The sequence below is a fragment of the Lepisma saccharinum genome, chromosome 17, assembly GCF_977018435.1.
Source record: "Lepisma saccharinum chromosome 17, izLepSacc3.1, whole genome shotgun sequence".
In the NCBI taxonomy this organism is placed as follows: Eukaryota; Metazoa; Arthropoda; class Insecta; order Zygentoma; family Lepismatidae; genus Lepisma; species Lepisma saccharinum.
In genome coordinates, this window is record NC_139245.1 from 15,097,631 (window position 1) to 15,124,581 (window position 26,951).

Genomic DNA, 26,951 nt, shown 5'->3' on the forward strand with positions numbered 1-26,951 from the left:
TACAGTTTAAAGTGGTATCCGAACCACTATGTGCATCCACTGGGTATAAAAAACCTGGGACCCCTTGATTACAGGCAATGGCATTACCTCTATACCATCAATCAGGGAGGTCCAGCATTTGCTTGGTTCATTCAGATTAGAGTCAAACCTAGAACTTTCAGTGGTGAGATCATGAGCTAAGTCATTCAATTAATAATTACACCTCAAATATCGTTTCTGTTAAAATAAGCACAGGCTTGCACTCTACACATTATGCATAAAATGCACTACTTTTGCATTACATTAAAATTACCAAACAGCATAGTAGGCAAATGCACTGATCAACTGCAGCATTAAGTCAAATATTTTAGGCTGTACGGAAAATCAATACTCTTGTAGCATAACTTTTTTGTGTCTCTCAAAACACTTTTCAACCTACAAATATTTTACAAGCAGCAAAAAAAGAAAAATGGAAAGACTTGAGTAATCTTAGAATTCAATGCTACTGCTACTTTCTTCGCTGTTAAGTAATTCACCTTAAATATATTACAGAGAATCTACAAATGATGCCAAGCACAAAAAATACATCTACACACATACAACATTTATCTAACTTATGCTACGATGCAGTTAGATCTAAATTACTGATATACAAATAGCTAGCTGCTCAACTCTAATTACTACAAAAAACACCTACTATATATATCACACAACCTTTTAACCATTCTTTATGTATCCTGTATACTGTCATTTATTGCGGTGGAGGCTGATAGCCTGGGAACCTACTTTGATCAAATCCACCATATTGACTTTGAGCAGGTGGTGGCCCTTGAGGTCCAGGTGGGGGCATCTGCCCCGGTTGATGAGATGGTGGAGGTCCAGGATTACGGTACTGAGGATAACCTGGTTGAGCAGAGGGAGGAGGATATGTCTGAGGATACTGTTGATGCGGGGGTTGTGGATGGGAAGGGTAGCTGTGCTGGGAGTTTGGCGGACCGTAATTCTGGTTTTGAGGAGCAGCAGGCGATGCGTATGTTTGAGTCGTTGCAGGATGAGTCTGTGGTGGTCCATATCCCGGCTGGGATGTAGGCGGTGGTGGTGGTCCGGATTGAGTTGAACCGAAATTCGTTTGTGAAGTTGTCGTCGTTTGCTGTCCTGGAGTGTAAGTCGACTGAGTAGACGGAGTGTAGCTCTGTTGAGCACTGCCTGAAGGATACGTCTGGGTGGAAGCAGAAGGGGCAGTTATGGGGCCCGTAGTCTGCGAGTATGTAGTCTGAGGGTTTGAAGGAGTCGTGAAGGGAGTAGGGCCACTTGGAGAAGTGGTAGGGCCGTAACTTGGACTAGGCTGACTGTAGCTTGTCTGGGACTGTGGCTGGCTTGTTGCAGTGCCATAAGTGGACTGGGTCTGAGATGTTGGAGGAATGTAGTTGCTCTGAGTCGTGTTTGTGTAAGTCTGCTGAGACTGGTAGTTACTCTGGGTCACCGGCGTGTAAGTGCTTTGACTTGTCGGAGCAGATGTTTGAGTAGGGGGATAATTTGACTGTGCATTCGAAGAACCATAATTGCTCTGCGAAGTAGGGGGACCACCGTAATTAGCCTGAGAATTTGCTGTCGGTGGATAGTTTGTCTGCGTAGAAGACTGCGGAGGGCCGTAACTTGGTTGAGAAGAAGGAGAGGGTCCATAGTTTGACTGAGAAGGTGGAGGTGCATAAGGACCTGCTTGCGTTGTTGTTGGTGGAGGACCATAACCTGGCTGAGACGACTGATTTCCATAAGCCTGAGCTTGGGTCGAAGGAGGTCCTCCATAGCCTGAGGGTTGTGAAGATGATGCTGGCGGTGGATAACTAGAGGACTGGGACTGCTGTTGTTGCTGCTGTGGCTGAGCAGGCTGCTGCTGCTGCTGCTGCTGTTGGCTTGGTGGAGGAGGGCAATAATTCTGCAATAGATAAACATTTCCAATTACATGCTACAAATTTGGACTCCATTAGTATGCTATATCTTCTTAAACACACACACACGAACAAAGAACTTTACTGATATACTTGAGTTTGAAGTCTACTTTAGGCACAGGAAGGCTAATTGGGACTGGACCTACAGTTTGAAATAGGATACACCGAAGTTCCATTTCTATTCACTATTTAATATAAGTAGAGGCTGGAAGTTTGGCAAAATGCCTCTTTTTAACTACCGCATATATTGATACATTTTTTCCGGATATACATTTTTTATATTGTTTCGAATGTTTTAGAAGCCTTTTCATTTTGCCTATTTGGGACCCCACTGCCTATTTTTAATTATAATGCCTTTTCTACCATTTTTTTGGTTGGCCGCGGTGGCTCAGTCGGTAACGCGTCTGACTACCATGCTAAAGGTCCCGGGTTCGATCCCCGGCCGGTTCAAATCCGGGAACTTTTCTAACGATGGAAGCGGCCCCGGCGCCCACCAGCGTCGAATAACATGGGTACCTGGGGGAAACCCTGGGGGGTAAAGGCGGTCAGGGGCGTGATGCTGATCACATCACCCCCACTCACGACCGGATCAAGTAAGTGTGGGGCGTTGCCCCCACACCCCCTATACGCCTTCATGGCGTGGTGCTAAGCACAGGGGAGCACTTTACCTTTTTTTTACCATTTTTTTAATAGAAAATGTGTATATAAATTATTTTTCTCCCAAAAAAACGTTGTTGGCATTTATTTTTCTTCAGTTTATTATGTGAATAATTTTAGCCTTAAGTAATATTGAATTCACGCATGTTTCAACATTGCTGAAGGAGAAAAGTGTGAGAAAAAAGTATTTCATGCTGAGTTAGGATATTGCCTTTTGTTTAACATTTCCTTGTGCATGATTGACTGCTGAAAACCTGTTGCAGAACACCTGCACAATTACGTCATCACGTCTAGCGTCCCTGTCAGGAGGTTATTGACAAGAAACAGCACTAATGCCCAAGGGCCTTTGCATGGATTCCAAAATCAAGTTCTCTATCTTTAGTTTAGTTTTGCACTTTGGAGGGAAAGGATCGTGTAGTTGTCATCATGCCAAAATTTAGTGTGCCATTAAGTGGTAAGTTAACATAAATCTGCAGCTGTTAAAATGATCGGACAGAAGAAGATATCCCTAATTTCAACAGTGGGCGCTTCATCCAACAGGCAATCTCAGTTTTCTCTTGAACTGTGCAAAGCTTTCATGGAAGCAGGAATACCTTTCTGTCAAGTGGAAAACAAGTCACTGAGGAAATTCCTGGAGAAATACACTAAAGAAATGGTGTCGTCGGAATCTACGCTGCGGAAGACATATTTAAGTGTCTGCTACGAAGAAGCTCTGCAAAGAATTAGTGCTGAAGTTGGTGGAAAGAATATCTGGATTTCAATAGATGAAAGTACTGACGCTACATAGTCAACGTCATCTTAGGAACTATGGAACCAACATGCGGAGAATCCTAGTCATTTCTTCTCACGCCAGAACAACTAGAGAGAGCCAAAGGTTCATCAATAGCTCAGTTATTCTCAAATTCCCTACTTCTGCTCTGGCCAGATGGTGTACATCATGACGTGTTACTTTCTATCAGTGATGCAGTTCCCTATATGAAGAAGACTGCCATAGCATTGAAAATTCTCTTCCCGAACATGCTTCATATCACATGTGTAGCCCATGCAATGCACAAAATCGCCGAAGAAGTTACAGTGTTGCACCCAGAAGTGGACAGGTTGATTTTGAACACAAAGAAGATATTTCTGAAATCTCCCTCTCGAACCCGAAAATTTAACGAAGTTGCGCCTGAGCTTAGTTTACCTCCGCAACCAGTCTTGACGAGATGGGGAACCTGGATATCAGCAGCTATATATTATGCTAACAACATTGAAAAAATCAGTGAGGTGATCGATGCTCTTCCAGAAAATGAAGCAGCTTCAATTCATGAAGTGAAAAAAACTCCTGTGCTATTCAGAACTGAAGAATGAACTGTCGTTTATTTTTGCACATTATGGTGCATTGACAGAGACAATTACAAGTTAGAAAAAAGAGGTGAGACTCTTATAGCATCCATGAAAATCTTCGAGGAATCTATGCAGTAGATGATGGAAGTGCCAAGAGAAAAAGTTGCAGAAAAGTGCAAACGGGTAGTGAGTGCAAATGAGAACTTGAAACAATTGAAAACAATTTGTGATATTCTAAAAGGTGAAAATGTCCAGCTACATTAGCTTGTTTTATGTATGCTCCAATAACTTCTGTCGCAGTAGAAAGATCATTTTCTATTATGAAAAACATTCTCTCTGACAGACTACTATCAATGAATGTTGAGAACTTAAAAAAACACCTTGTAGTTATGTGCAATCAAGACGGAGAAAATTGAAATGCTCTTCCCAATGTGCCTTTTTTCGGTTTATTTTTCCTTTTTTCCTTTTTAGTGCCTAATTTCCACATTATAAATGCCTTTTTGCCTGCCTATTTTAACGAAAATAAATAACTTCCGGGCTCAATTATAAGCATCATATTTCCTTACATTTGACACACACAGGAGTACTACGTAGAAATTTAAGAGAAAATAAAATTTGTGTGTGTCAGATCATAAGGTAATATACAACTCCATGCTGGAAGATACTAGGCACCAACGACATCATTGGTGTTTCACTGTAGTATCACTGACAGTCTATTTTCACACAGTTAGAACAAATAAACATAACCTGGTCATAGAAAACCTACAACGATGGCTGGGGGTTCATCGTGGTGACCACACATCACCCCATAACTGGTTCCCTCTGGAGGAAGCGAGGCCGGCACTCAATACATAGGCCCTGGACCTCATGGGCTGTTATGCCACGAGTTATTATTATGTGCACAGTATAAAATTATTACGAAAAAATGCAATTTTGCAATGCTTCATCAAATATGTAACACACAGTAGTTGTTTCTCCTTTTCAATGGGACTGTTGATGTCCATGATAGAATGTAGTTATTTGCTTGCTTTTCTAGGTTATCAGTGTGTGGAGAAATGTGTAACTAGCACTGAATGCATGCAGAATGTTTTCACAAAATGCCAGCAACCAACAATAAAAGTGGGGAAAAAAACAAACAAACAAAAAAACACTTGTGTGTTAGAATATGCAAAAGCAACATCTGTCATTGTAGCTCACTGCAATTTTTGGTGACAGTTTGGGTTTAATCCATCTGGTAAAAAACTCCAATAAGTAGAAGCCTTCATATTTAGTTTTTGACGAAAACACAAAATGTGAAATAACAGACTGTATGTTTATTTTTCATGTTTTTGAAAGGAGCGGGGTGCATTTTGTTACCAAGTTTTGTTACGAAATTATGCAAAATGAACTGTAAAATAAAGTCAAACATGAAATCGAGAGTTTATTCACTGACATGACCCTTTCTCAAGCCTATACGTTCCTGTAAGTTATGCAAATCACGGAAAAAATGAATAATTCTGCTGTAAATATTTGAGAAGCAAAAGTGGGCCCCTTTACGCAGGAATAAACTTAATAAACTCGGGTGGTCTGTGTTAAGGAGAAATGGTGATTTCAGTATTGAAAAAATAAACTATCAACTACATATCTGTTGCATCATAAAGGGTGTGCATATTGAGTCTTTGTAAGATACACCTAAAAACCTTGAAGAGATTATTTGTGATAGAAGGAATCCTTGCAGCATACCATGAGGATGATTTTTTTTCTTTCTTCCGAAATAGGTTCAATCTTTAATGGAAATGACGTACTAAATAGTGAATAAACAACAATAACTTTACCTGCATTGTGTACAACCGTAAGCAATAGGTCAAAGCTAAGAAAATTCAAAGTTAGGACAACCAAAAACTGGCATAAGTGCTGCATCAAAGGGAAGTGGATGCTATCTTACGAGGGGGAGACAAATAAATATCTTGGAACTCCAACAAAAAATAATAAGCCGTACACTATACAGCTCAAATTTATGTAAGGTATAAGCTGCGATTTACAGAATGTCCTCCAGGCTGCAACAGTGATTAAGTTATCCTCAAAATGTCACATTTTCCCCCCAAAAGGAAAATGCATTATCCCTGTGTATGCGTACCACACCAGTAAGTTTATGAAGTTCTATTACAGCATCGATTTGTGACCAGATGTCTGGAAAAAAGTTTACATCCCAAAGATTATATTTTCTGAAGTAGCCAGGCACTTAACCAGTACTTTAATAAAATATGGATAGATCAACAAACAGTCTATGTCATTCATGCAAAAAATAATAATAATAAAATAAATAAATAAAATTACAATCATTACTTGGAATTTACATATTCATAATTTGTTTGAGTATTAAGTCCACTTTATGCATCAATAGGCTGATCTGGACTAAACCTGCACCTTACAACAGAATCTGAACCACTACATGCCTCCACCAGGTTTTCAACCTGGAACCCCACGGTTACAAGACAAGGCCATAATTACTATGTCATCAGGTGTGAATAGAAGTTTCGGGATGGCATGTCAGTAGCCACAATCCCAAACGATGACGTTATAAAAGGAGATAATTATTTAATATTTATCTAATTTAATGAACATGCATGGTTAGCAATTACAATTACCTGCGAAGAAGGTTGAGATGGTCCACTATACTGTGAGCCATACTGTTGGGGAGGGGGTTGCTGTGGGTAATTTTGCTGAGGTCGGTACTGTTGCGGCCCAGGGCCAGATCCGGGTCCCGGTCCTGTAAAATAGATCCATATTACAACACCGTTGAAACATAACTGCATAGCAGAATATTAAAATAGCTATCATTTAATTATGAAATTCACTTAGTTACACAATGTTCGTTCAAAATTAAAAATAAAATTATCTTGTATAATTTACAAGAAAATTATACTCAGTGTCACAAGTATGGATCCTGTGAGTTACCTGAACTTCAGAAAAGTATCAGTTGGTGTTGCAGATTAAATATTGACAGATACCTTTGAATAGTCAAGCGCTGGTATAATACGATACTTGGATACAGGAGTGTATATTCTGGGCTAGCAAGGCTATCTGCGAAGCCTGAAGCATAGAGAGTAAAATACTGTAGGAAAATAGATTAGAAACTGTGAATAAAACTAATTTCAATAACAAGACAATGGCAATTTGAATTCTTAGGCGTTGGCAACCTGAATTCTTAGAAGTTTACAACCTGCTGCCGTTGGGATGGCAACGTTGCTTCCTTAAAGACAACAAGAACGAGCAAAATGTGTGTGTCTAACCACTTATACCGGGGGTTTATGCAAGCCTATTCTTCTCCCTTCCTCCATAGCCTTGGGCCATGTGTTACAGTGAGATAGTCCAGGTGTTGGCCTTAGCATACATCACTGCCTGGATACATGCATATTTTGTTTTTGATGGAAACACAAAATGTGAAATAACATACAGTAACGTTCATTTTTCATTTTTTTGAAAGATGTGTGGTGCATTTCCCTACCATGTTTTGTCATGAAATGATGCAAATGAACTCTTACACACAAAATATTGAGTTTACCAACAGAACGCTTTACGAAGTCTGAATTATCCTGTAAGTTATGCAAAGTCACAAAAATTGATTATTCTGCTTTAAAAATTTCAGAAGCAAAGGAATGAACTTACCACACTACTAAATACATGAATCATGAATGTGCCATGAGAAATTTTGAATTGCATTCACTATTTTAACATCGAAATGACATTTTATATGCTGCTTTTGATCCCAAAATGTGCTGTTTTTATACCAAAACATTGATCTAGATACACTGGTTTTGAATGAACCCTATTCTTAGAGGCACATATTTTTGGTAAATAAAAAAGCAAAATTTCGGTACAAAAACAGAGTCAATTTCGGGTTCAAAAGCGGTAAATAAAATGAAATTTCGCTGTTATAGCAGTACATAAAATGACATTTTGGTTTTAAAAATGTGAATATAATCCCAAATTTGATTAAAAAACTGCACTATTACACAAAATGAACATATCCATTCTAATAGCACATTAAATCATTACCAGAATATAAGTTTATTCCTGTATAAAGGGGTCCATTTTTGCTTCTCAAATATTTACAGCACAATTAATCAATTTTCCGTGAATTGCATTAACTCACAGGATACTTCAGACTTCAGAAAGTGTAGCGTCGGTATATAATCGGTAAATTTCGTGTTGCATCATTTCGTGACAAAACAGGGTAGGAAAATGCACCTCACACCTTTCAGAAACATGAAAAATTAACATTACAATGTGTTATTTCACATTTCGTGTTTTCGTAAAAAACAAAATATGCATGCCTCTGCCTATTGTAAATATAAATGCTGCTACAATTTTCTACACCTATTTCTATCACCATCTTGGCAAATGCAGAAGATATGTTAAAAAAAAATGACTGTACATAACATTTCATCACAGGTAATTACAAATCACATGCATTAAACTGGATAATTCATGCAGAAATAACTTGGCACATTAATAACCCTCAAATCGAAAAATTGTTTTAAAAAACTTCAACTCACTCTGAGGAGGCATATTCTGTTGGTTCTGCATTACTGGGCCCCTATATGCACCTTGCTGAGGGAAATTGTTCATGGGTCCTGGACCTTGGGTACTTGGAGCCATTTCACCACTGGAGCCAGAGGATTGGCTGGGTGGGACTGACTGATTTGGAGGATGCATTGGATGTTGTGGTCCACCTGGTGGCTGAAAATTGAAATATAATACAATAATAATATTATGGAACAACTGCATAATGTCTTCACATAACCAAGTTTTACTAAACCTCCTTCGCTTGGTTGATATTTCAGGAAAACTCAAAAGTAAATATTTAAATAACTTTTTAGAGAATTCTCAATTTGCAGATTTAACACTATTACAACATATAATTATATTGAAGAACATCCTGCCTCTTGTAAATCTATGGTAAAAATAATGGATAAAAGCAAGGAGGGCCAAAAGGGCTAAGTAAAAATCAAATAAGGTAAAAGGAAACACTCACCGGACAGTAGGAAAATTCAAAATTTTCGCTAATTTATAGCATCATCGGTGTGAGAAGAAACAGAAGACGGAACCGGAAGTTGGGGTAAAAATATATGTATATATATTCTGGCTGTGCTCTCTGGAAACACATTAACTTACACTACTAGTCACAGTCAAACAATTTTTATTTACTCAGAATTATTTGAAATAAAATTTCTGGAAAGAAAAAATAATTAAAACACTAGAAGTGAATTAATAGTAATGGCAGATACTTATGATCTTGCTGAATGTATCCTTAGTTTCTATGTATAAATACACACCGGTATATTTATATTTAAACATCCACATACACACACTGAAAACAGACTGTAGAATCAATAATAAACTGTCTAAAGTCATAAACAGGAGAAACAATATGTGTTCATCACTACCATCATTCTTCACAGTTTCCTGCCTCTGGCTGGGTCCGCACAGAAGTCAAGCCTCTCCATTTTCTTCTGGTCTTCCACCATTCCTCTCTTTCCATCGACATTTTGGTCTTCCCTTTGGCCTTGTTTCCACTCCTTGTGCATTGTAAGCACTTACTGGTAGTCTTTCTGCACCCATCCTCTTCATGTGCCCAAACGATCTCATCTGTGCCTGATCTATTCTGTCTTGAAGCTTCTCCACCCCTACTGTCTGTTAGATCTCCTCATTCCTCATAAACAATATGTATATGGATACACATACACCGTATTTACGTGTGTATAATGTGCACTCTGGTTTTTGATGGGGAAAAGCGTCAAAAAATTTTATCTTGTGTATAATGTGCAGTATAATCCAGGTTCACGAAATGGCTTTCTTGTAGGTTGTAACGCTATGCCAGTCAAGAGCTAGTGACATCATACCTATTCAATGAGTCACCTGTCGCTATGTGGACCAAGAAGAGAATATCCTCTTGTGCAGTGGCGGCGATTGGGTTCCAAACCTGGGGGGGGGGGGGGGGGGGGGGGGGCAAGGACAGTTTACTTTCCCTTGGTAGATAAGGTTTAGCATAGTTCTGGGACAAAAGTGGCAAAAAGTTGAGGGGCAACTGCTCCCCTTCACCCCCCCCTTAATCGTCCGCACTGCTTGTGTAAACAGTAAGTCACCAACCCAAGCCACCTTCCCCCCTCTACCTCCACTGTGTTTAGCATCCTAAAGCTTTCACTCTTTAACAACCTTAATTATTCTGTAATAGTAGAAAGGGAGATCAAAATTATGTTATGGATTTGCAGTGCTCAAGAAGTTATTTTCTATTATTTCTCACCCAACAAGTACCACTGATACACATCCCACGTGATGGGAGGAGCATGCTCGAATTGTGCCTACTTTTCTTGTGTCGCAGAACATTACATAGCAAAGTGAAAATTGTGTAAAATAGCCTTTAAACTTTTATGTGTGGTTTTGTTAATTTTCTCTTTACTTTTTTCTAAAAAAAAAACAACAAAATATATACTTTTTTATGACTGACGTAACATTTAAGAGGCCAATTCAGGACCCTCAAAATAGCAGTTAGCAGAACAACATTTCTTTCATTAAGGCATTTACACATATATTTCATATTATTTGGCCAGTAATACATTTTAATTATTATTTTCTTTCTCCTTATCTTTTCTTTTATCCAAAGTACCACAAAAATCAGAAAGTTCCTTCATTTTGTGATGAGCTTATTTCAACTGCATTGCACATTAGTATCGCCATCTTGAATGGAATACTGTTGCCATATTCAGAAACTACAGAATTGAAGCTTTACATATATAACATTATAGGGTTCCTTAAACACGAAAAAAATATTCCATGCATAATACGCACCACAGTTTTTGGGCGCAAAGCCATGCAACTTTATCCTGATGTCTGAGAAAATGTAATTGGATTTGGGATACATGATTGTTCTGTACAGAAGTTCGTATCATCAAACTGAAGCTTTAACGGGAAATAGGCTAATAAGAAAAGTTGTTTGTCTTGATTGATCTAAATGGTGTTGAGTGACAGACAGTGTGTACAGGCCTATACACCGACGAGCCATTACATTATGACCACCCCGACCCGGAAAAATTTAGCATGCCTGAAGCACGGAGAGCAACACGTGACACGCTGGCAGCATGATATATATTCGGCAGGTCTGCAGGCTTGCTGTTAGTAGTGTCTCTCGAGTCAGAATGGGAAAAACGGCCAATTTATCCCAGTTTGTTACGACAGGTCGTACAACCATGTGTCGACAGTGGTTCATTGATGCCAGAGGCCAGCGGAGGCTGTCGCACATTATTCAGAGAGACTGCAGAGCCACAGTGTGAGAAATCGCCCACAGGTACAACAGTGGTGACCAGGGCAATGTTTCACAGCACACAGTTTCATCGAACACTGCTGCGCATATGACTGCGGGCATAATGTGATAGCTTATTACATAGGTGGTCATAATGTAATGGCTCATTGGTGTATGTGTAAATAGAGAAAAATATAATTGTGTACTTACTGGTAGTAACTGCTGTATGTTTTGATTGGCATCTGCAATAGATGCCAAATACACAAGATTCCTATGTAAAATCTGCTGATATCTGTGAAGGGAGAATGAACAATCACTAGACTTTGCATTTCTAGCAATTAAAAATAAGCTATGTGTAAAATGCTACAATGAAATACATTTACATGAATCCTATTATTCAACTGAAATTGTTGCAATGGAAGAATACAAACAGTTCGAAAAACTACAAGAAAATCACTCACTAGCTAAGAGGATATATATATATGTAATTATATATTTTTGGGGGTATGTTAGATTTCCAACATTGTAAGATTGGGATATAGGTTGCTATAAAATGTATAATTGACGTCACTTAATTACATATATTAAAGGAGTCAGGACCAATCCTGGAATGGATTGTACAAAATGATACATCCATATAACAAACTTTAGTGTTATTATCTGGTTTAACTTCCTTGCAAAAATACACTTGCAACTTGTGAACTAGTTTGACAACATTGCTCCCCATGTTTTTAACCTTCATTCATTTGTGGTTTGTGTGGTTACCAAAAAGCAATAATGGAATACACTGCTGCTCAAGACGTTTTCATGAGAAAGCATGTGAATATTTTAATAAACAATAAAGGGCACTAAATAACAAAATCCAGGGTGTTGGAGCAAAATTAACAGAAAATTGCACACTTTAAAGACTCCAGAACACCAGGCCTGTAAAAGTCAGACAGCTGATACTTTCCAATATTAATACAGTGCATCTCACGGTCGAGTTGTCTGCAGAGCAGTGGCTAGCATTTTGACCCACAGCTTTACGCTCTTTGGCACTGAGCACGTCAGTGCTTCAGAATTGAGATAGTTGGTGTCCAGGTTGCATGTGTAAGTGATGTGCTAAGGTGTTAACAAGTGTTTTAGATTGTTTTGTTTTAGTTTACGTATTACTGGTGCTTTTCCGCAGTCTAATAATGCCAAGCTATATGTACAATTTAAAACAACGAATTTTTATGTACGACTCCTACGTCATTATGAATTCTAGTGGGGAAGGTAGGAGCTTTGCAGCAGAATTCCCAGATGTTCCTGTACCACACAGAGACAGTGGAACTACGTGGCGGAGTTTAAATTCTTTACACTGCGCCATCGTCAGTTTGACTAGGATTTAGTGTCTTTTTTATATTTTAATTTTCATTAAAAAAAAGTTGCCCTTTATGTGATGTTTATCTCACATATCACTCATTTCTCCTGTTTTCCGCCAAAACGTAATGGAAATAAACGGCTTCAGCTTAAAATAAACTAGCTTCTTCAAGACCCTGCCCTTCCAGCCGAAGTTTGTGTGTGCTATATATGCACGTGCATGGAGTGCCCGTTTTGTGGCGCAAACCCACAGCCTAACGATCTCCCACCTGGCATGCTTGTTTCCACATTTGTCTTCTCATCCTGGCTTAGTGGTTAGCATGTTGATGCATGTTCAACCGCACCCCTGCAACCTGCAATTTCAATTGAGATTCGTCCCTGGTGGCACCGTGATGCTTACCGTCAGGTTATCCTTACTGTGCAAATTCATGGGCCGTACGTGCCTTTTTGCTTTTAGTTTCACACTGGACGCGACTTGGCTGCGACACCGCTTACATCATCGTGTAGACCCTTCGACGCTGAAGAAAATGAGCCATGTACCGTTGTTCCATCTCTCTTAGTTCCAAAGATACAAACTTATTTTTCAAACATCTTGTGAAACTTTCACTAACATGTATCAGTTCCTCTTCCGAAAATACTTCAAATTCTCTCCTGATATGTTCTTTCAATTCTTCACAAGTTTTCGAACACTGTCTCCATGTGGAACAAAATGCCTTCTATAGTGGAACCACAAGCAAAGAAACCTGTGCAGACCTGCGACTCCTGTGAACCGTACTCCCGCGAGGGGAGGGGGGGGGGGGGTGGACCATGCTTCCTTATGGTGCGAGCTGAACGGAGGAAGGGAAAACTGCACGGGGACTTTTCGTAAACGGTTTTTTCCTTGTGGTCGCTCTATAACATCCTTCCCTACAAGAATACGTAATAATCTTAAGAGTCATACATAAAAATTCGTTGTTTTAAATTGTACGTATAGCGTGGCATTATTAGACTGCAGAAAAGTACCAGTAATATGTAAACTAAAACAAAACAGCAGAAAAGCACCAGTAATGCATAAACAAAACAAAAAAAAATAAAAACAATCTAAAACACTTGTTCATCTTAACACGTGCAAACTGGACACTGAAATGTCCAGTGGCAAAGTCAACATAAAACTGAGAGTCTAAATGCCAGCAGACATGCTCCCACCACCTGGCATGTGGACAATTCGACTGTGAGATGCACTGTAGTATGTGCATCAACTCAGCCCTAATCTCTATTGATCAATTCATCTTTCCACCCAAGTAGGGATTCATATTGAGTAACTGAAAAGTTGGTCAAAAATTTGATGGGATCGGCACCATTCAATCCATGTTTGATCCCCGATTGGGCTTCCAATGTTTTGCTAAGCCCCACGACAGGTTAAGTTCGCAGCAATTTTTCACATATATAAACCCCAAACGTGCACACAGAATATTGTTCCGCGGCAATACTGTGGATTTTCTCACTGTATTCGATTGAACAGCTCGGCGGTTGAGGCAAGACTGGCACAGGAGGTGCTGAGCGCCATTCTCGCGTGGATTAATACACAAACTTAACCTGTCACAGGGCTTAGTCATTCAGCAAGTTAATATTACTTTTCTGTCTGTTACTAAAAAAGCAATTTTAATACCTAAATCACTTTGATTAAAAGATTCCATTGCATTATTTAAAATAGAACAGAGATGTTGTGTCACTTTATATTTTGCCAGTAATCCTGGATTTACACATCACATGCAATACTGATATTACATGTATAAACAACATATTTTAGAAATGGCCCGTGAAACATGAAAAATTCAAAATATAATACAAAAATACTTACTGCATACATTCTTGCACTTTTCCTTTATTCTGGTAATCCTGAATGGTTTGGATCAAATGACTATTTTCATCCAGCATCTGCAAGAAACAAACAAAAAAAAAAGGGTATATAAAGTTTATTATAAGCACAAAGGAATTTTCAATACTTTATAATACAAATACCAGGTTGAATCAAAGGTTCGTTCGTTCTTTCATGTGGGAAACAGTGAAGCTTTAGAAAAAGCTCGCAAAGCCAAGCAAGCAAATAATGGTGGGCAGGTGACGTGCACGCCACTGGGTACACACATTCACACAGACACAACACATTTCGACAAGGCACAGTGCAATTATGGCAGTTCGTCATGTAGGTTGACAAATTGGCCGTGCGTATCTTGTTACATGATTGGAAAAAAGGGGTGAAAGCTGTGAGTGCTGTGAGAGGGCACAGCGAACATTAGGACAGTACAGAAATGGTTCAAGCGATTCTCGTCTTGGGACATGAGTGTGGAAAACAAGCCCCAATGTGGAAGACCAGGTGATGCCCTGCTACAGCATGTGACAGCCGATGCAAGCATCAGTACACGGCAACTGGCATGACAGGTTGGATTGTCCCAAAGCACAGTGGTTCGCTTTCTTCACCAAATGGGTTTTGTCTAGACAGCCTCGACTTATTCCCCACGAGTTGACACCACAACAGGCTGAACGATGAGTCTCAATTTGTCAACAATTGCTTCAAAATCCATGGGACTACAGGTTTTGGCGTCGAATTGTCACAGGTGACAAAAAGTTAATCTTAGAAGAAGCATAAGAAGACCATACAACAGAATGACTTATACTTTGCCAAATAAGTCAGACGTAATGCCTTGTGTCTCCAGTCTCAATGTCCATATGCAAAAACAAACAAACTTTTGACTCACCCTGTTTTATGCATTTAATATTCAACTGAGGCCTATGTGATATTTCTATGGTCCATGTCCTGACTGGCTAGCATTGCACTGTTTATCAGAGTCATGTTACAGAACTAAAGGAGTTCTTCAAATCTTATTTGGACTGAAGACCTGCTTGGTGCTTCTTTTAGGGAAAAAAAAAAATGCAAAGTGAAAAGTAAGATTTACATATAAATAACAGACAAAGAGAGCAGTTTGTAAAATGACATTAATCAAAAGTATTCACTTACAGCAGCATTTTTTACTGAAAACATTGCATAGAAACAGCTTATGAAAATTCATGTTGAAATATACAGGGTGATCCTCAAGTCCATGTAACATTTTAGAAATTTACTACAGATAAAGGATGCATCCAAGTGTGTCAACAATTTCGTAAAAACAAAATTCTCTGACTTTTCCAGACAAGAACTATAATGTTCCAGACTAAAGCCAATAGGGCAATTCATGTATTTAAACATATGTGTAAAGGTCACTAAATTTTAACTAAACATTATACTTAGAATCCCACGTAACCAAGTTTTTAGAATATTCACTTCACACATTAAAAGTAATAACAATAAGGGAAACTGACTGCTGTTTGCTGTGTTTTTTTCAAAATTACTAGGTGCACTGGCAACGTTGGTTGAGTCAGAGGACATTACAGGTGTGCCCAACATCTGGTTGTTATTCAAACAATGCTGAAGTGAAAGACAAGAGTTGAAATTTATTGTACAAAATGATTAACATGCATACACCAGTTAATTCTTGTAAAATAAATTTCAACAGAAATTTTCTTCTATGTTCTGATATTAAACCCAATGTTATAAATGTGACTTAAATGGTAAAAGAAACTAGAAAATGATCCAAACAAATCACATACACCCAAATCATACTAAAAATTGTAAATATTGTTATAGAACTAGAATTTCTGAAGTTGAATCATGAAATGAATTAAGTCAGGTTGCAATTATGATGAATTACCGATCTCAACCAGGGATAATTATTATCCACCCACTGGATATGCAAACTATATTATTAAATATACCATACTTACAGATTTTCAGTCCAGTGCAATTAAATTTAGAGCCCCATTGTTATACAATAATACACATTATCAGAGGCGTATATTCGAGGCTATCTGTGAAGCCCAGACTCAGTGACCAAATTACAGAAAAAATATCTATCAGGAAATGTGCATAAAATTGTTCATTTCAATAAGATGATGAACCTGATTTCTTAGGAGTTGGAAACATTGGCCGCTTTCTTTGAATTCGTGAGGCGGCTGGCCCAGTGCCGGCAGGCAACTCCACGGGGGTGACGGGCAAGCGTGACAGGGCTACCACAAAGAAGATAACCCGATCAATGTTGCAAACCAATGTTTCCCAGCATGGAATTTCCCCAGGATCGGGGAATTGTGGAGCCAAACTGTTACAGGAGAAGGAACAGGATTGCATATGGTGGGGGAAAAAACCCTCTGAACTTCCTCAACAGTCTGGGTAAATGTTGCAAAACAATTTTTCCCAGGAACAGGGAATTGTGAAGCCAAATTATTGCAGGCACGGGGAAAGTGTGACATATGGCAGTGACAAGAACATCATTGAATATTTGCAGAGAAGTTCAAAAAGAGGTTGTTGACCTTCAAACAACTAGAGATACAGAGGGGAGTAGAAAATTGTTTGCTGACCGGGAATGGTTTATGAGTGCATCTAAAAATTACTGAAATGACAAGGACCAGTTCTAGTCTAGATCGCGTTGAGTGGAATTTATTTAGAGGCAGCGTGTGAATACAGTAGTGAGTGGATTGTATTTTTGTGAATGATATGGGCTGTGTTGTGTAGTGAACTGAAATGAGTGACATAATTAACAAGCTGTCTATTTGACTTACGAATGACGATAAGTTCCAAATCGTTGTGGATTTCTTTTGTATGTCCACTTTATGAACAGATAAGCCAATGGGGATCGGACCTACAGTTAAAGTGGTATCTAAACCACCATGTATCGAAACCGGAAACCCCTAGTTTCAAGACGACGACGTTACCACTGTGCCAACAAGGAGTACTCAAACTTAAAATAGTGAAAATAGGTAGGTTGAAATTTTATATTTATTCTCGTATATAGGCCTAGATAATATTTCACAATATGGGCCTCTTATTTATGCAAATAAGAATGAAATTCTTGAAATAATTTCCTTACTGACAGTGTACATTTCCATGTTTTATTTATGAGGTATATATTTTTAATCACAGAGTAACATCACTCAACCTGGCACCCCAAATTAGTTAAAAAATACAAAAACACCCCCTCCAGCAATTTTTTGTCCATTCGAACACTATGATATGATGCGATAGCCCAGGTTTTTAACCCAGTATACGACACAGCACATTATATTGTTGAGTAATTTATGGTGGATATATGTACTCTGAAGTATCTCAAAGCCCCCAAAATCAGAGACTTCTATGGAGTGTTTAGCAAGAACTTATCCATTAAACAGTAAATTTTGGGCTGTGTTTATTCATATGATGGGTTAATGTTGTTGAAGTGCTTGTTGAGAGCTATAGTATTTTGGTGAGTGTGAAAAAAAAAGTGTCCTGATGATCGCCAATCGACTTGCGAGGTGTGTTAAGATTGAAGGATTGGTAAAACATTTGGTTAAAGTGGTTAAATATAATAAATTATATGTTCTTGATTAGGCTCCAAAAGTACTCAAAGTATTATCATTGTACTTTGCAAAACTGAAATTCAGTTTTTAGAGCAAGCAAGAAACTGGTGTGAAGAGAAGAAAAAAAACTATTCAACTATTTTAAATATACTATATATTGAAAATGATTGACTCCTGTCTTGTGGGCCTGGAGGGATCCAGAAAGGCTAAGGGAGTTGGCACCCCCACACAAAAACAAGGGTGTACCTAAGAACCCACAGGTGGGAGCCCCACCATGCAGGTGTAGGCTGTGACATGCCCAATTAGCCGACAGCTGAAAGCATGAAATTCCAAGAATGGAGAGAAGCAAGCCAGACTGGAAATTGGACAAGATGTGGGCTACGAATAGGTACATTGAATGTTGGAACACTGACAGGAAGGACTGAAGATTGATTGATTGAGTATTTTACTTCACATTTTGTGCCTTTTGGCTAATTTGCGAAGATGGGGAAGAGTGTTGAAATTGATGAATGGACATTCACAAACAACCAAGCCCGAGTGGGATTCGAACCCAGGACCCTTGGCATCGCAGTGTGATGTGCTAACCACTCGGCCACAGGGTCCGGCAGGAAGGACTGAAGAAATTGAGGATCTATTGGAGAGAAGAGGAATCAACATATTTAAATGAGCAAAACAAAATGGAATGCAAGAGGAGAAATGAAATTGAGGGAAAACTATAAACTGTACTGAACAAAAGAGGGCAGGAGAAGTGGGTTTGGATATGAGAAATTTGAAATTCTGCATGCTTACAAATGAAATTTTATATTTCCGAAATTAAGAATGTTAGAGGTATAAATGATACCTTGTTTTGTTCAGTATACTTTGGGCTATAATCCGTGACGGTGCCAGCCTGAAATAAGTAGGGGAGGGGGGCTACAGATTTCGTAGTCAAATTCTCGGGGGCTAACTAATGTCAAGTAATTTACTTAATAAGATTACTGCGGTATAATATAGCCAGTGACATATTTTACAGTCCAATCCAAAGATAAATGACTGAGATGTTGCATATTTGCCCATCATATACAAAAGTACTTTTAGACACGATATGTCAAACAAAAAGCAATAATAATATTGTTTTCTTTCCTAAGCCATCATTGAGTTGAATAATGTTACACACTTACTCTTCACATGAACAGTACAAAATATATCATAAACCTACAGTCAACGTCAACTCGCTGGATATACTATCAATACTACACGTAACATTACGTCTATGTAAGGAGTGGGAGGTGAGTACTACTTCTTTTTGCTATAACGAGAGAATGAACCATAGCAAGAAATTATAAGATACATATGTTTTTATGAGCAGCTACAACCTTGTTTAAAATGCAAAGATTTTGCAAGCCCCATCTCAAAGGTTAGAATAGACAGAACACTCAACATCTCCTTACCACTTTGATTACGAAGGTAACACTTGATCTGCCGCAAGCAGCCACAAAAGATTGTAGCTTCTCGTGCTTCAGAAAAGTGACATTAACTTAGTAAAGTAGGCATGAAATAAACAATACCACCCTTGAATAGAAAATGTGTTTTAACATGATACCATTTTCTTTGCCATGATGAAATATCTTGTTTTCTTGTTCAACGACTGAAATTCAGAACTTGGGGTTAAATGTGGAGACGATGCCAGTGCAATGGCACTTAGGAGGTGCCACTCTCGAGGAACAAATGCATTTTCACTACAAATTTATCTCTACTAGGAGACAAATGCATTGACATAGAAGCAATGAAGTATTTGCAACTCTTGAACTGGGCTTTTTGATTAGAGAAAATAACTGTTGAAGAGTTTCTCCTGCACAAAATCAAGTTTGGCCACTATGACGCCACGGCAGAAATTATTTTCTAACCTCACAAATTATAATTAACTAACATGTAGGACTAGGAGTGCAAGCAAAAAAACAAATAAATGGCCAAGCATACACAGTATTGTAATGATTAGTTGATTGAATTTGTATTAAGGATCACTATATACACAGAGGCTAATCGGCACAAGAGCAACAGCTTCTACCAGAATCCGAACCACTTAATGGAATATTACCTCCAGCGGAGATCGAACCCGCGACCCCTTGATATGAAGGCAGCAGTTTTATCGCTAGACTATCGGTGCTGGGAGCCCAATTTTAATCTTTCCAATTCTTAGCATTTAAGAATTAGAGTTTGTTTACTTTTAGATTCTTTAACCCTTAACTAATGTCATGAAAAAATGTTAAACTACTGATGTCATGAGTACACTGCACCCTTATTTTTCAAAATTCAATAAAACAAAATTTGTCAATCCTCAAATCAACTGTAACACATATTCTTAATATTTGGACCTTTATTTATTCACTCTTAATGAACAATGTAAATAAGACCTTACAATCAGGTTCACTTTGATTATTATTGAAATGTGTGTTTAAAATCTTCCATCTAAATGACATGTTCATGAACTCTCCTAAAAATACAAAAATATATTCAGAAACAAAGGAATATTTGTCCAACTTAAGTAGTGTCGTGGGTCCACTTGACCTCACCTTGCACTCAAGAGAAAAGCACACCCAATCTCATACGAGTACTTCAGCAAACTAGCGGAAGGCACTCAGAAGTGCAGTGTGCTGTGGTGCACCCAGCTGCGCATACCAACGTTCAAATATTCAATATGGGCCAAGTGGACCCACGACACTAGTTAAGGGTTAACATCGTATTTCTCCATCTTGAATATTTGCAATGACAAGGATAGATATAATAATGAAATCAATGAGAGAACAACATGTCATTGTCGGTAATTAATTGAGGAACAGGAAAAAAAATTATGCTTTTTTAGATTTTGAACCTCGTCTTACTTATACAAATTAATTTGTCACCCTGTTAGATCTGTTCATAAGTATAGTGATACAATTTATAGAGGCTAATAATTGTACACATTTAGCTGCAATGGCAACAATCAAAGAACAATCTCACAGTCACTGAATGCGTTCACCTACCAAACAGGCAGCAGATTTCGTAGAAAGATTGGTGACTCATGCTGGCCAATTACTTAATATCAAAGTATCAGTGACCACTGTTATCCAGGTATATATCTCCAGCTGCTCCCCCTCCTCTTCATTTTAGAACACATCGTAATAAAATTGCTTTGCGATCTAACCAAACTAGAAAATGCAGTTGATCACTGAACTTGCCTCAATGGAAGTTTTAGAATGGAAAACTTAAATTTCTACTCTATGTTTTCGGTCGAAATGCGTATACCATCCTACAAAAATCTAGGGGGGGCTACAGGAAGGGGCTGAAACCAGCTTTGGGGGAAAGCCCCCCTGGCTATAATCCCGATGAAAAAAAAAATTCCATAATCAGTCAGAAGAAAGAAAAGTAAGCATTTTTTTACACGAAATTTGAGATTCATCGAATACCCACGCAGGCTACACCAGACGTGAATCTCCTAAAGGTAGCCACATAATGGGCACCAGAAATGTTGGGAGTACTTCTATGAAACACCAAAATTTGAAATGAATGAAAAAATAATAATAATATCACAATTTTTTGTACATTCCCATCAAATAGTAACAATGAAATAAAACTTTACTAATTGTTAATAACATACCTCTAGACTCATGCAGAACACAAAACATGTATCTCCGATCATTATTCAAGTTGCAGTACGTTAAAAAGTAACGAGAAAAAAGCGGTAACAGTTCGTTATATCGGAGACACATTAAAATCAGATATTTTGTGTTTTGCATGGTTTGTACTTACCAATTGTGTATTGCGGAACATACTTCAAGGTGCCATCATGCTTTTTACATGAAAACAAACACAATTTTTCACATAGAGTAGTTCTTGTTATTCCTTTTTTGCTTCCGTAACACACAATATGGTGGGCAGAGGTTGACTAGCGTTTTAGGTATGCAGTGTATCCAACCTTCTTCACCGAAAAATACCTAACATCACGTTCGTCACGTGTGCAAATTGTACATTATGCATGGGTAGCTGACGGATAGCCCCACAAACCATTTCCGATAAGGTTAGGTTAGGCAAGCAGTTACAAAAAAAGGGGTTGGAAACACTGACAGGGGGTTACGTAATCAAACGTATGCAGCATCCGGTTCACATAGCGAAAGCAATGGCACTTGTGTGTCGGTGAGATATTTCTCTTGAAAAATACATGATTTCCCGGTCAAATAGATTCCACGATGAAAGAAAATACCTCGACGAACATTGGAAACCTTAGAGAAAATCATTTCCGTAAGTAGTTTCTTCTGTAAAAATGAAGAAATGTATCTCCGATATAACGAACTGTTACCAAAAAAGCTGCTCGTGACATCCGTGTCAATGCTCCTCCTTTAAGGGTTAAAGAGTGAATTCAATCGTAATTCTACATATGAAGGGAGCCATGGTGGACATGCAGAAGACCCAAGTTAAATTCCCAGGGTGGGTGATGGGTTAAAATTTTTCCGGACTTGCACCCGCATAAAGTGGGTCTAGGGCTCACCCAGCCTCAATTGAAACGGGTACCTGTGGGAACCCGCTTGGGGGTGGAAAGGTGACCAGAGCCTGGTACAAAATGGCCAATATCGAAGAATGTGTGATGCCCTACTCACCCCTCCCCCCTATTTGCCTCATGGTATGTACAAAGTGCACGAGGAATTTTACATTACCTACATATAAATGTGAACATGGGTTTGGTCGCATGAATATAACCTTAAATGGTGACAGAAATCGTTTAGAAGCTGCACCACTTTCAGACCTGCTTTTATTTGACATTCCAGTGTATTGCTCCAATAGACACAAATGTAACAAAATGTCTGTTATATCGGAGACACATTTCTAACGCATATTTTCAGTTCCAAATGGTTTGTACTTACCAATTGTGTATTGCGGAATCTATTTCAAGGTGCCATTATGCTTTTTACACGAAAATAACTTCGATTTTTCACATTACAAGTAATTCTTTTGGATCCTTTCTTCCGTTGCGGAACATAGAATATTTCGCGCACAGCTGTGGATCATCACGCGTTGTGCTTGTGTTTTGTCGGTTTGGAGTGGGCATGCAGTGTTGCAACCTTCTTAACCGAAAAATACCTACTTTCGTGTTCATTATGTCATCACAAACCATTGACAGATAGCCCCAAAAACCATTGACGGATAGCCCCAAAAACCATTCACGATAGCCCCACGAACCATTTCCGGCAAGGTTAGGTTACGTAAGCATAGTTTAAAAAAAAATCTGGTAAAAAAAAGGCACGTTCAGAAACACTTCTTCCTCTCGCGAGGCCGGGTGACTTTCGACACTCGTGCCATCTGTAGGTTCATAATGGAAACAACAGCATAATGTTGTCGCTTCGCACAAAAGGCTACTTTATTACATCAAAAATGCTTATTTTCTGTTGTGCATCATTCCATAGTGACAAAATACCTCCACGAAGTTTGATAAATGCAACAGCAATTCATTTCCGTAAGTAGTTTCTCCTGTAAATTTGAAGAAAAGTGTCTCCGATATAACAGACATTTACCCAAAATGGATCAAATATACGCATCACAGTGATCTTGACAAACCATCGAACCTGCAGGAACAGTCTCATTCATCTCATATATTCAACTAATTTACGTAATTTTTTTAGTTTCAAATATAATTTAACTTAGAATAAGGTTTATACACAATATGAGAGGTTTAAATTAATGGGAGCATACTTTCCTGGCAAGCTATTGGCAAACTTATATTCAGATTATGAAGATAGTAAACCTCCCAGGCCCTCTTCTGATAAAATCACAAAAGAAAAGTGGCGAGGTACATTGTCATTTCCTTACTAATGATTGGTAAATTGTTTTTTACAGAGCACTTTAAAATAGAACAAAATAAGTCTCAGCCAACAAGATATAATATGAAAATTCTTTTCTCGGTGCCTGTCCCTACATACTGACATGTGCAACAATTTCCACTGAGTCGATCATTAGTAGTGTGTAATATATCTGGGAGCGAATTTACAATATAAAGAATGAGTCCAATTTCGTTAATATTTGGTATACTAACTAAATTTGGCCTTCTAATCACGAATTTGTTGTTAAAATGCGGGGTTCACGTGTGGAAATTTGAAAAAAGCAGACATAAGTGGATTTCTTTTAGCTGTATCGCATTGTTTAATAAACAAAATTTTAACAAAGCTTGCCTAACCTAACCAGAAATGGTTCGTGGGGCTATCCGTGAATGGTTTGTGGGGCTATCGTGCATGGTTCGTGGGGCTACCCATGCATAATGTACAATTTCTACACGTAACCCCCACATTTTAACAAAAGATTCGTGATTGAAAGGCCAAAATTAGTTAGTATACCAAATATTAACGAAATTGGAGACATTCTCTATATTGTAAATTCTTACCTATTCCTGCAAGGGTCTGGTGTAGGGCACACCAGTTTAGCTCGCTGCAGTTTTTGACTCTCTTTGCACTCTCGTGTCTAATTGGTTACATGATGCAACACAGTCTCATCTACCTTGTTGATTTGGTGTCTGCACCATTTGCAATACGTTCTGGAACAGTGTAGCGTGTGGTGTATTGTCACATGGTGCGTGAAACTTTCAAAGCCGGGAAACTGATTTCTTCAAATTTACAGGAGAAAGTACTTACGGAATTTCGGAAGGTCGTAGAAGTATTTTCTCGCATTTTTCAATGTATTTGGCCACTAATTCATGTATTTTTCTATAATAATGTCCGTCCAATGCACGAAAGCTGTTGCTTGTATTTCCATCGATGTACTTGAACCGAATGTTGCAAGCATCTGATGACGTAATCCCCGGTAAGTGTCTCCAAAAACACAGTTTTTCACTGTATTGTCCAACGTACACCAACCTAACCTTACCGTGATGCTGTGTGGGGCCATTGTGAATGGTTTTTGGGGATATTTGTGGATGGTTATATGATGCAGAATGGTTTTTGGGGCTATTTGTGGATGGTCATACGATCCCGAATGGTTTTTGGGGCTATGCGGGAATGGTTTTCGGGGCTATGTGGGAATTATTCTGTTAAGAAGGTTGAAACACTGCTTTGCCGTTTGAAACACAATGCTAGTCAAGATTTGCCCGCCATTTTGCGTGTTCAGGAAGCGAGAAAAGAATGAACAATAATTACTCGATATGTCGACAATAGATACTAATTTTGTTAAAAAAAAGCGAAATCCCATGTTAAACAATCTTTCGCAACACAGAATAGGTAAGTACGAATGTCAACAATTACAGAATAAAAGAGTTACAGACGTTTCCCAGCTTCGAAAGTTTAAAGCAGGAGACAGGCATTTGTTGAATCTTCTGAACTTGAACACCACTATTTGTCTACTTCGTTGAACGTCATTTCGTTCCACCAGCCTGACACTGGAATATACCTGCACTATACCTAGTGTCAAAAAGTACAGCGAACTAGACTGGGCCAGGTTTAGAGCTCTTAGTATTTAGTTTTGGGGTTTGTTGCAAACTGGTTGCCCACACCAGATCCATTTCTACAATAAAAGAGCAAATATTACAATTTTTATGAGGAGACACGTTCCTTTGTCCCCTCTGATCTAATCCTGTACTGTCGCAGCTCTATAGCAGCAGTCCATAAATCAATAAGAACAATATTTGAAACTGTTTATTCATTTTGGGTATTTTTACGTCTGTCTTCTATTTCTTGGGTTATTCACGACGATGTGAATGATTAATGAAGTGCATGACGGAACATGACTTGTGTAGGGTATGAACCTGGGACGGTAAAACTGTCAAAGCTGGAAATCGAATTTCTTCAAATTTACAGGAGAAAGTACTTACGGAATTGAGTTTCTGTGGAATTTCTGAAGGTCGTAGAAGTGTTTTCATTTTTCAATGTATTTGGCCGCTAATTCATGTATTTTTCTATAATAATGTCCGTCCGATGCACGAAAGCTGTTGCTTGCATTTCCATCCATGTACTTGAACCGGATGTTGCGTGCACCTGATGACGTAATCCCAACCTAAAGCAACCTAACCTAACGTGATGGTGCATGGGGCTATCGTGAATGGTATTTGGGGCTATGCGGGAATTTTTTTTGTTAAGAAGGTTGAAACACTGCTTTGCCGGTTGAAACACAATGCTTGTCAAGATTTGTCCGCCATTTTGCATGTTCAGGAAGCGAGAAAAGAACGGACAATAATTACTCGATATGTCGACAATAGACACTAATTTCGTAAAACAAAACAAAAAAAACCGAAATCCCTTGTTAAACAATCTCTCGCAATGCAGAATAAGTAAGTATCAATGTTAACAATTACAGAATAAACGAGTTACAGCCGATTCCCGGCTTTGACAGTTTCACCCTGGGACCTCAGGTTTCGTAGCCTTAACTACTATGCAGCCGAAACCGAATAATTTCTTCTTCAAACAAGTCAGTTTCAAGTCCACTTTACGCTGGAATAGGCTAAATGGAACTGGACCTACAGTCCAGTGGGGATCGTACCAGTGTGGGATGTGCCTTCGACGGGGATCGAACTCTGTATCCCTTGATTATAAAGCGACAGCGTCGTCTGAAGGCCCGAATTTTGTTCTCAACACTGCAAATGAATAAGAAACATGTTGCTTAAATTATGCCAACAAATAAGCACACTGACGTTATTGCACGACTAAATACCAGTTGTTTCACTCAACCTTTTAACAAATGAGCGTGGTATTCTGAAACAATTCCTACCCTACAGAAAACTTTCATGAACCTACGGTCCTTTATTTACGTGAATCATTTTGCATATCTTTTCTGATTAGCACGAGGATTTGCAAATTCGCTTCATGCAAATGAAATTTTACTTTTAATTCTAACTTACCTTTTGTATATGTGCTGGGCTGGGAGGTGGTCTTCCTCTTTGGACAAATGCAATAGACATTTTTGCTTATTCCGTAAATATAATGTTGAAAAAGAAATACTTTTTTTTACAAAAACTTCCTAGGCGTCACGGCTTCTTCGCCGATTTCCTTCTTTCAGTAAAACAACCAATAAGCGTCTTTACA

General features: G+C 38.6%; 1 protein-coding gene across 1 annotated transcript; it reads right to left on the bottom strand.

Moving 5' to 3' along the window:
- LOC146001540 (uncharacterized) lies at positions 1-26,947 on the bottom strand. Its single transcript, XM_083138990.1, has 6 exons — positions 26,768-26,947; positions 14,375-14,451; positions 11,404-11,485; positions 8,450-8,633; positions 6,539-6,660; positions 1-1,915 (listed from the first exon to the last, which is right to left on the bottom strand). The coding sequence occupies exons 1-6, from the start codon at positions 26,825-26,827 to the stop codon at positions 731-733; spliced, it is 1,710 nt and encodes a 569-aa protein (XP_082995116.1). The 5' UTR covers positions 26,828-26,947; the 3' UTR covers positions 1-730.
- Positions 26,948-26,951: the final 4 nt, after the last annotated feature.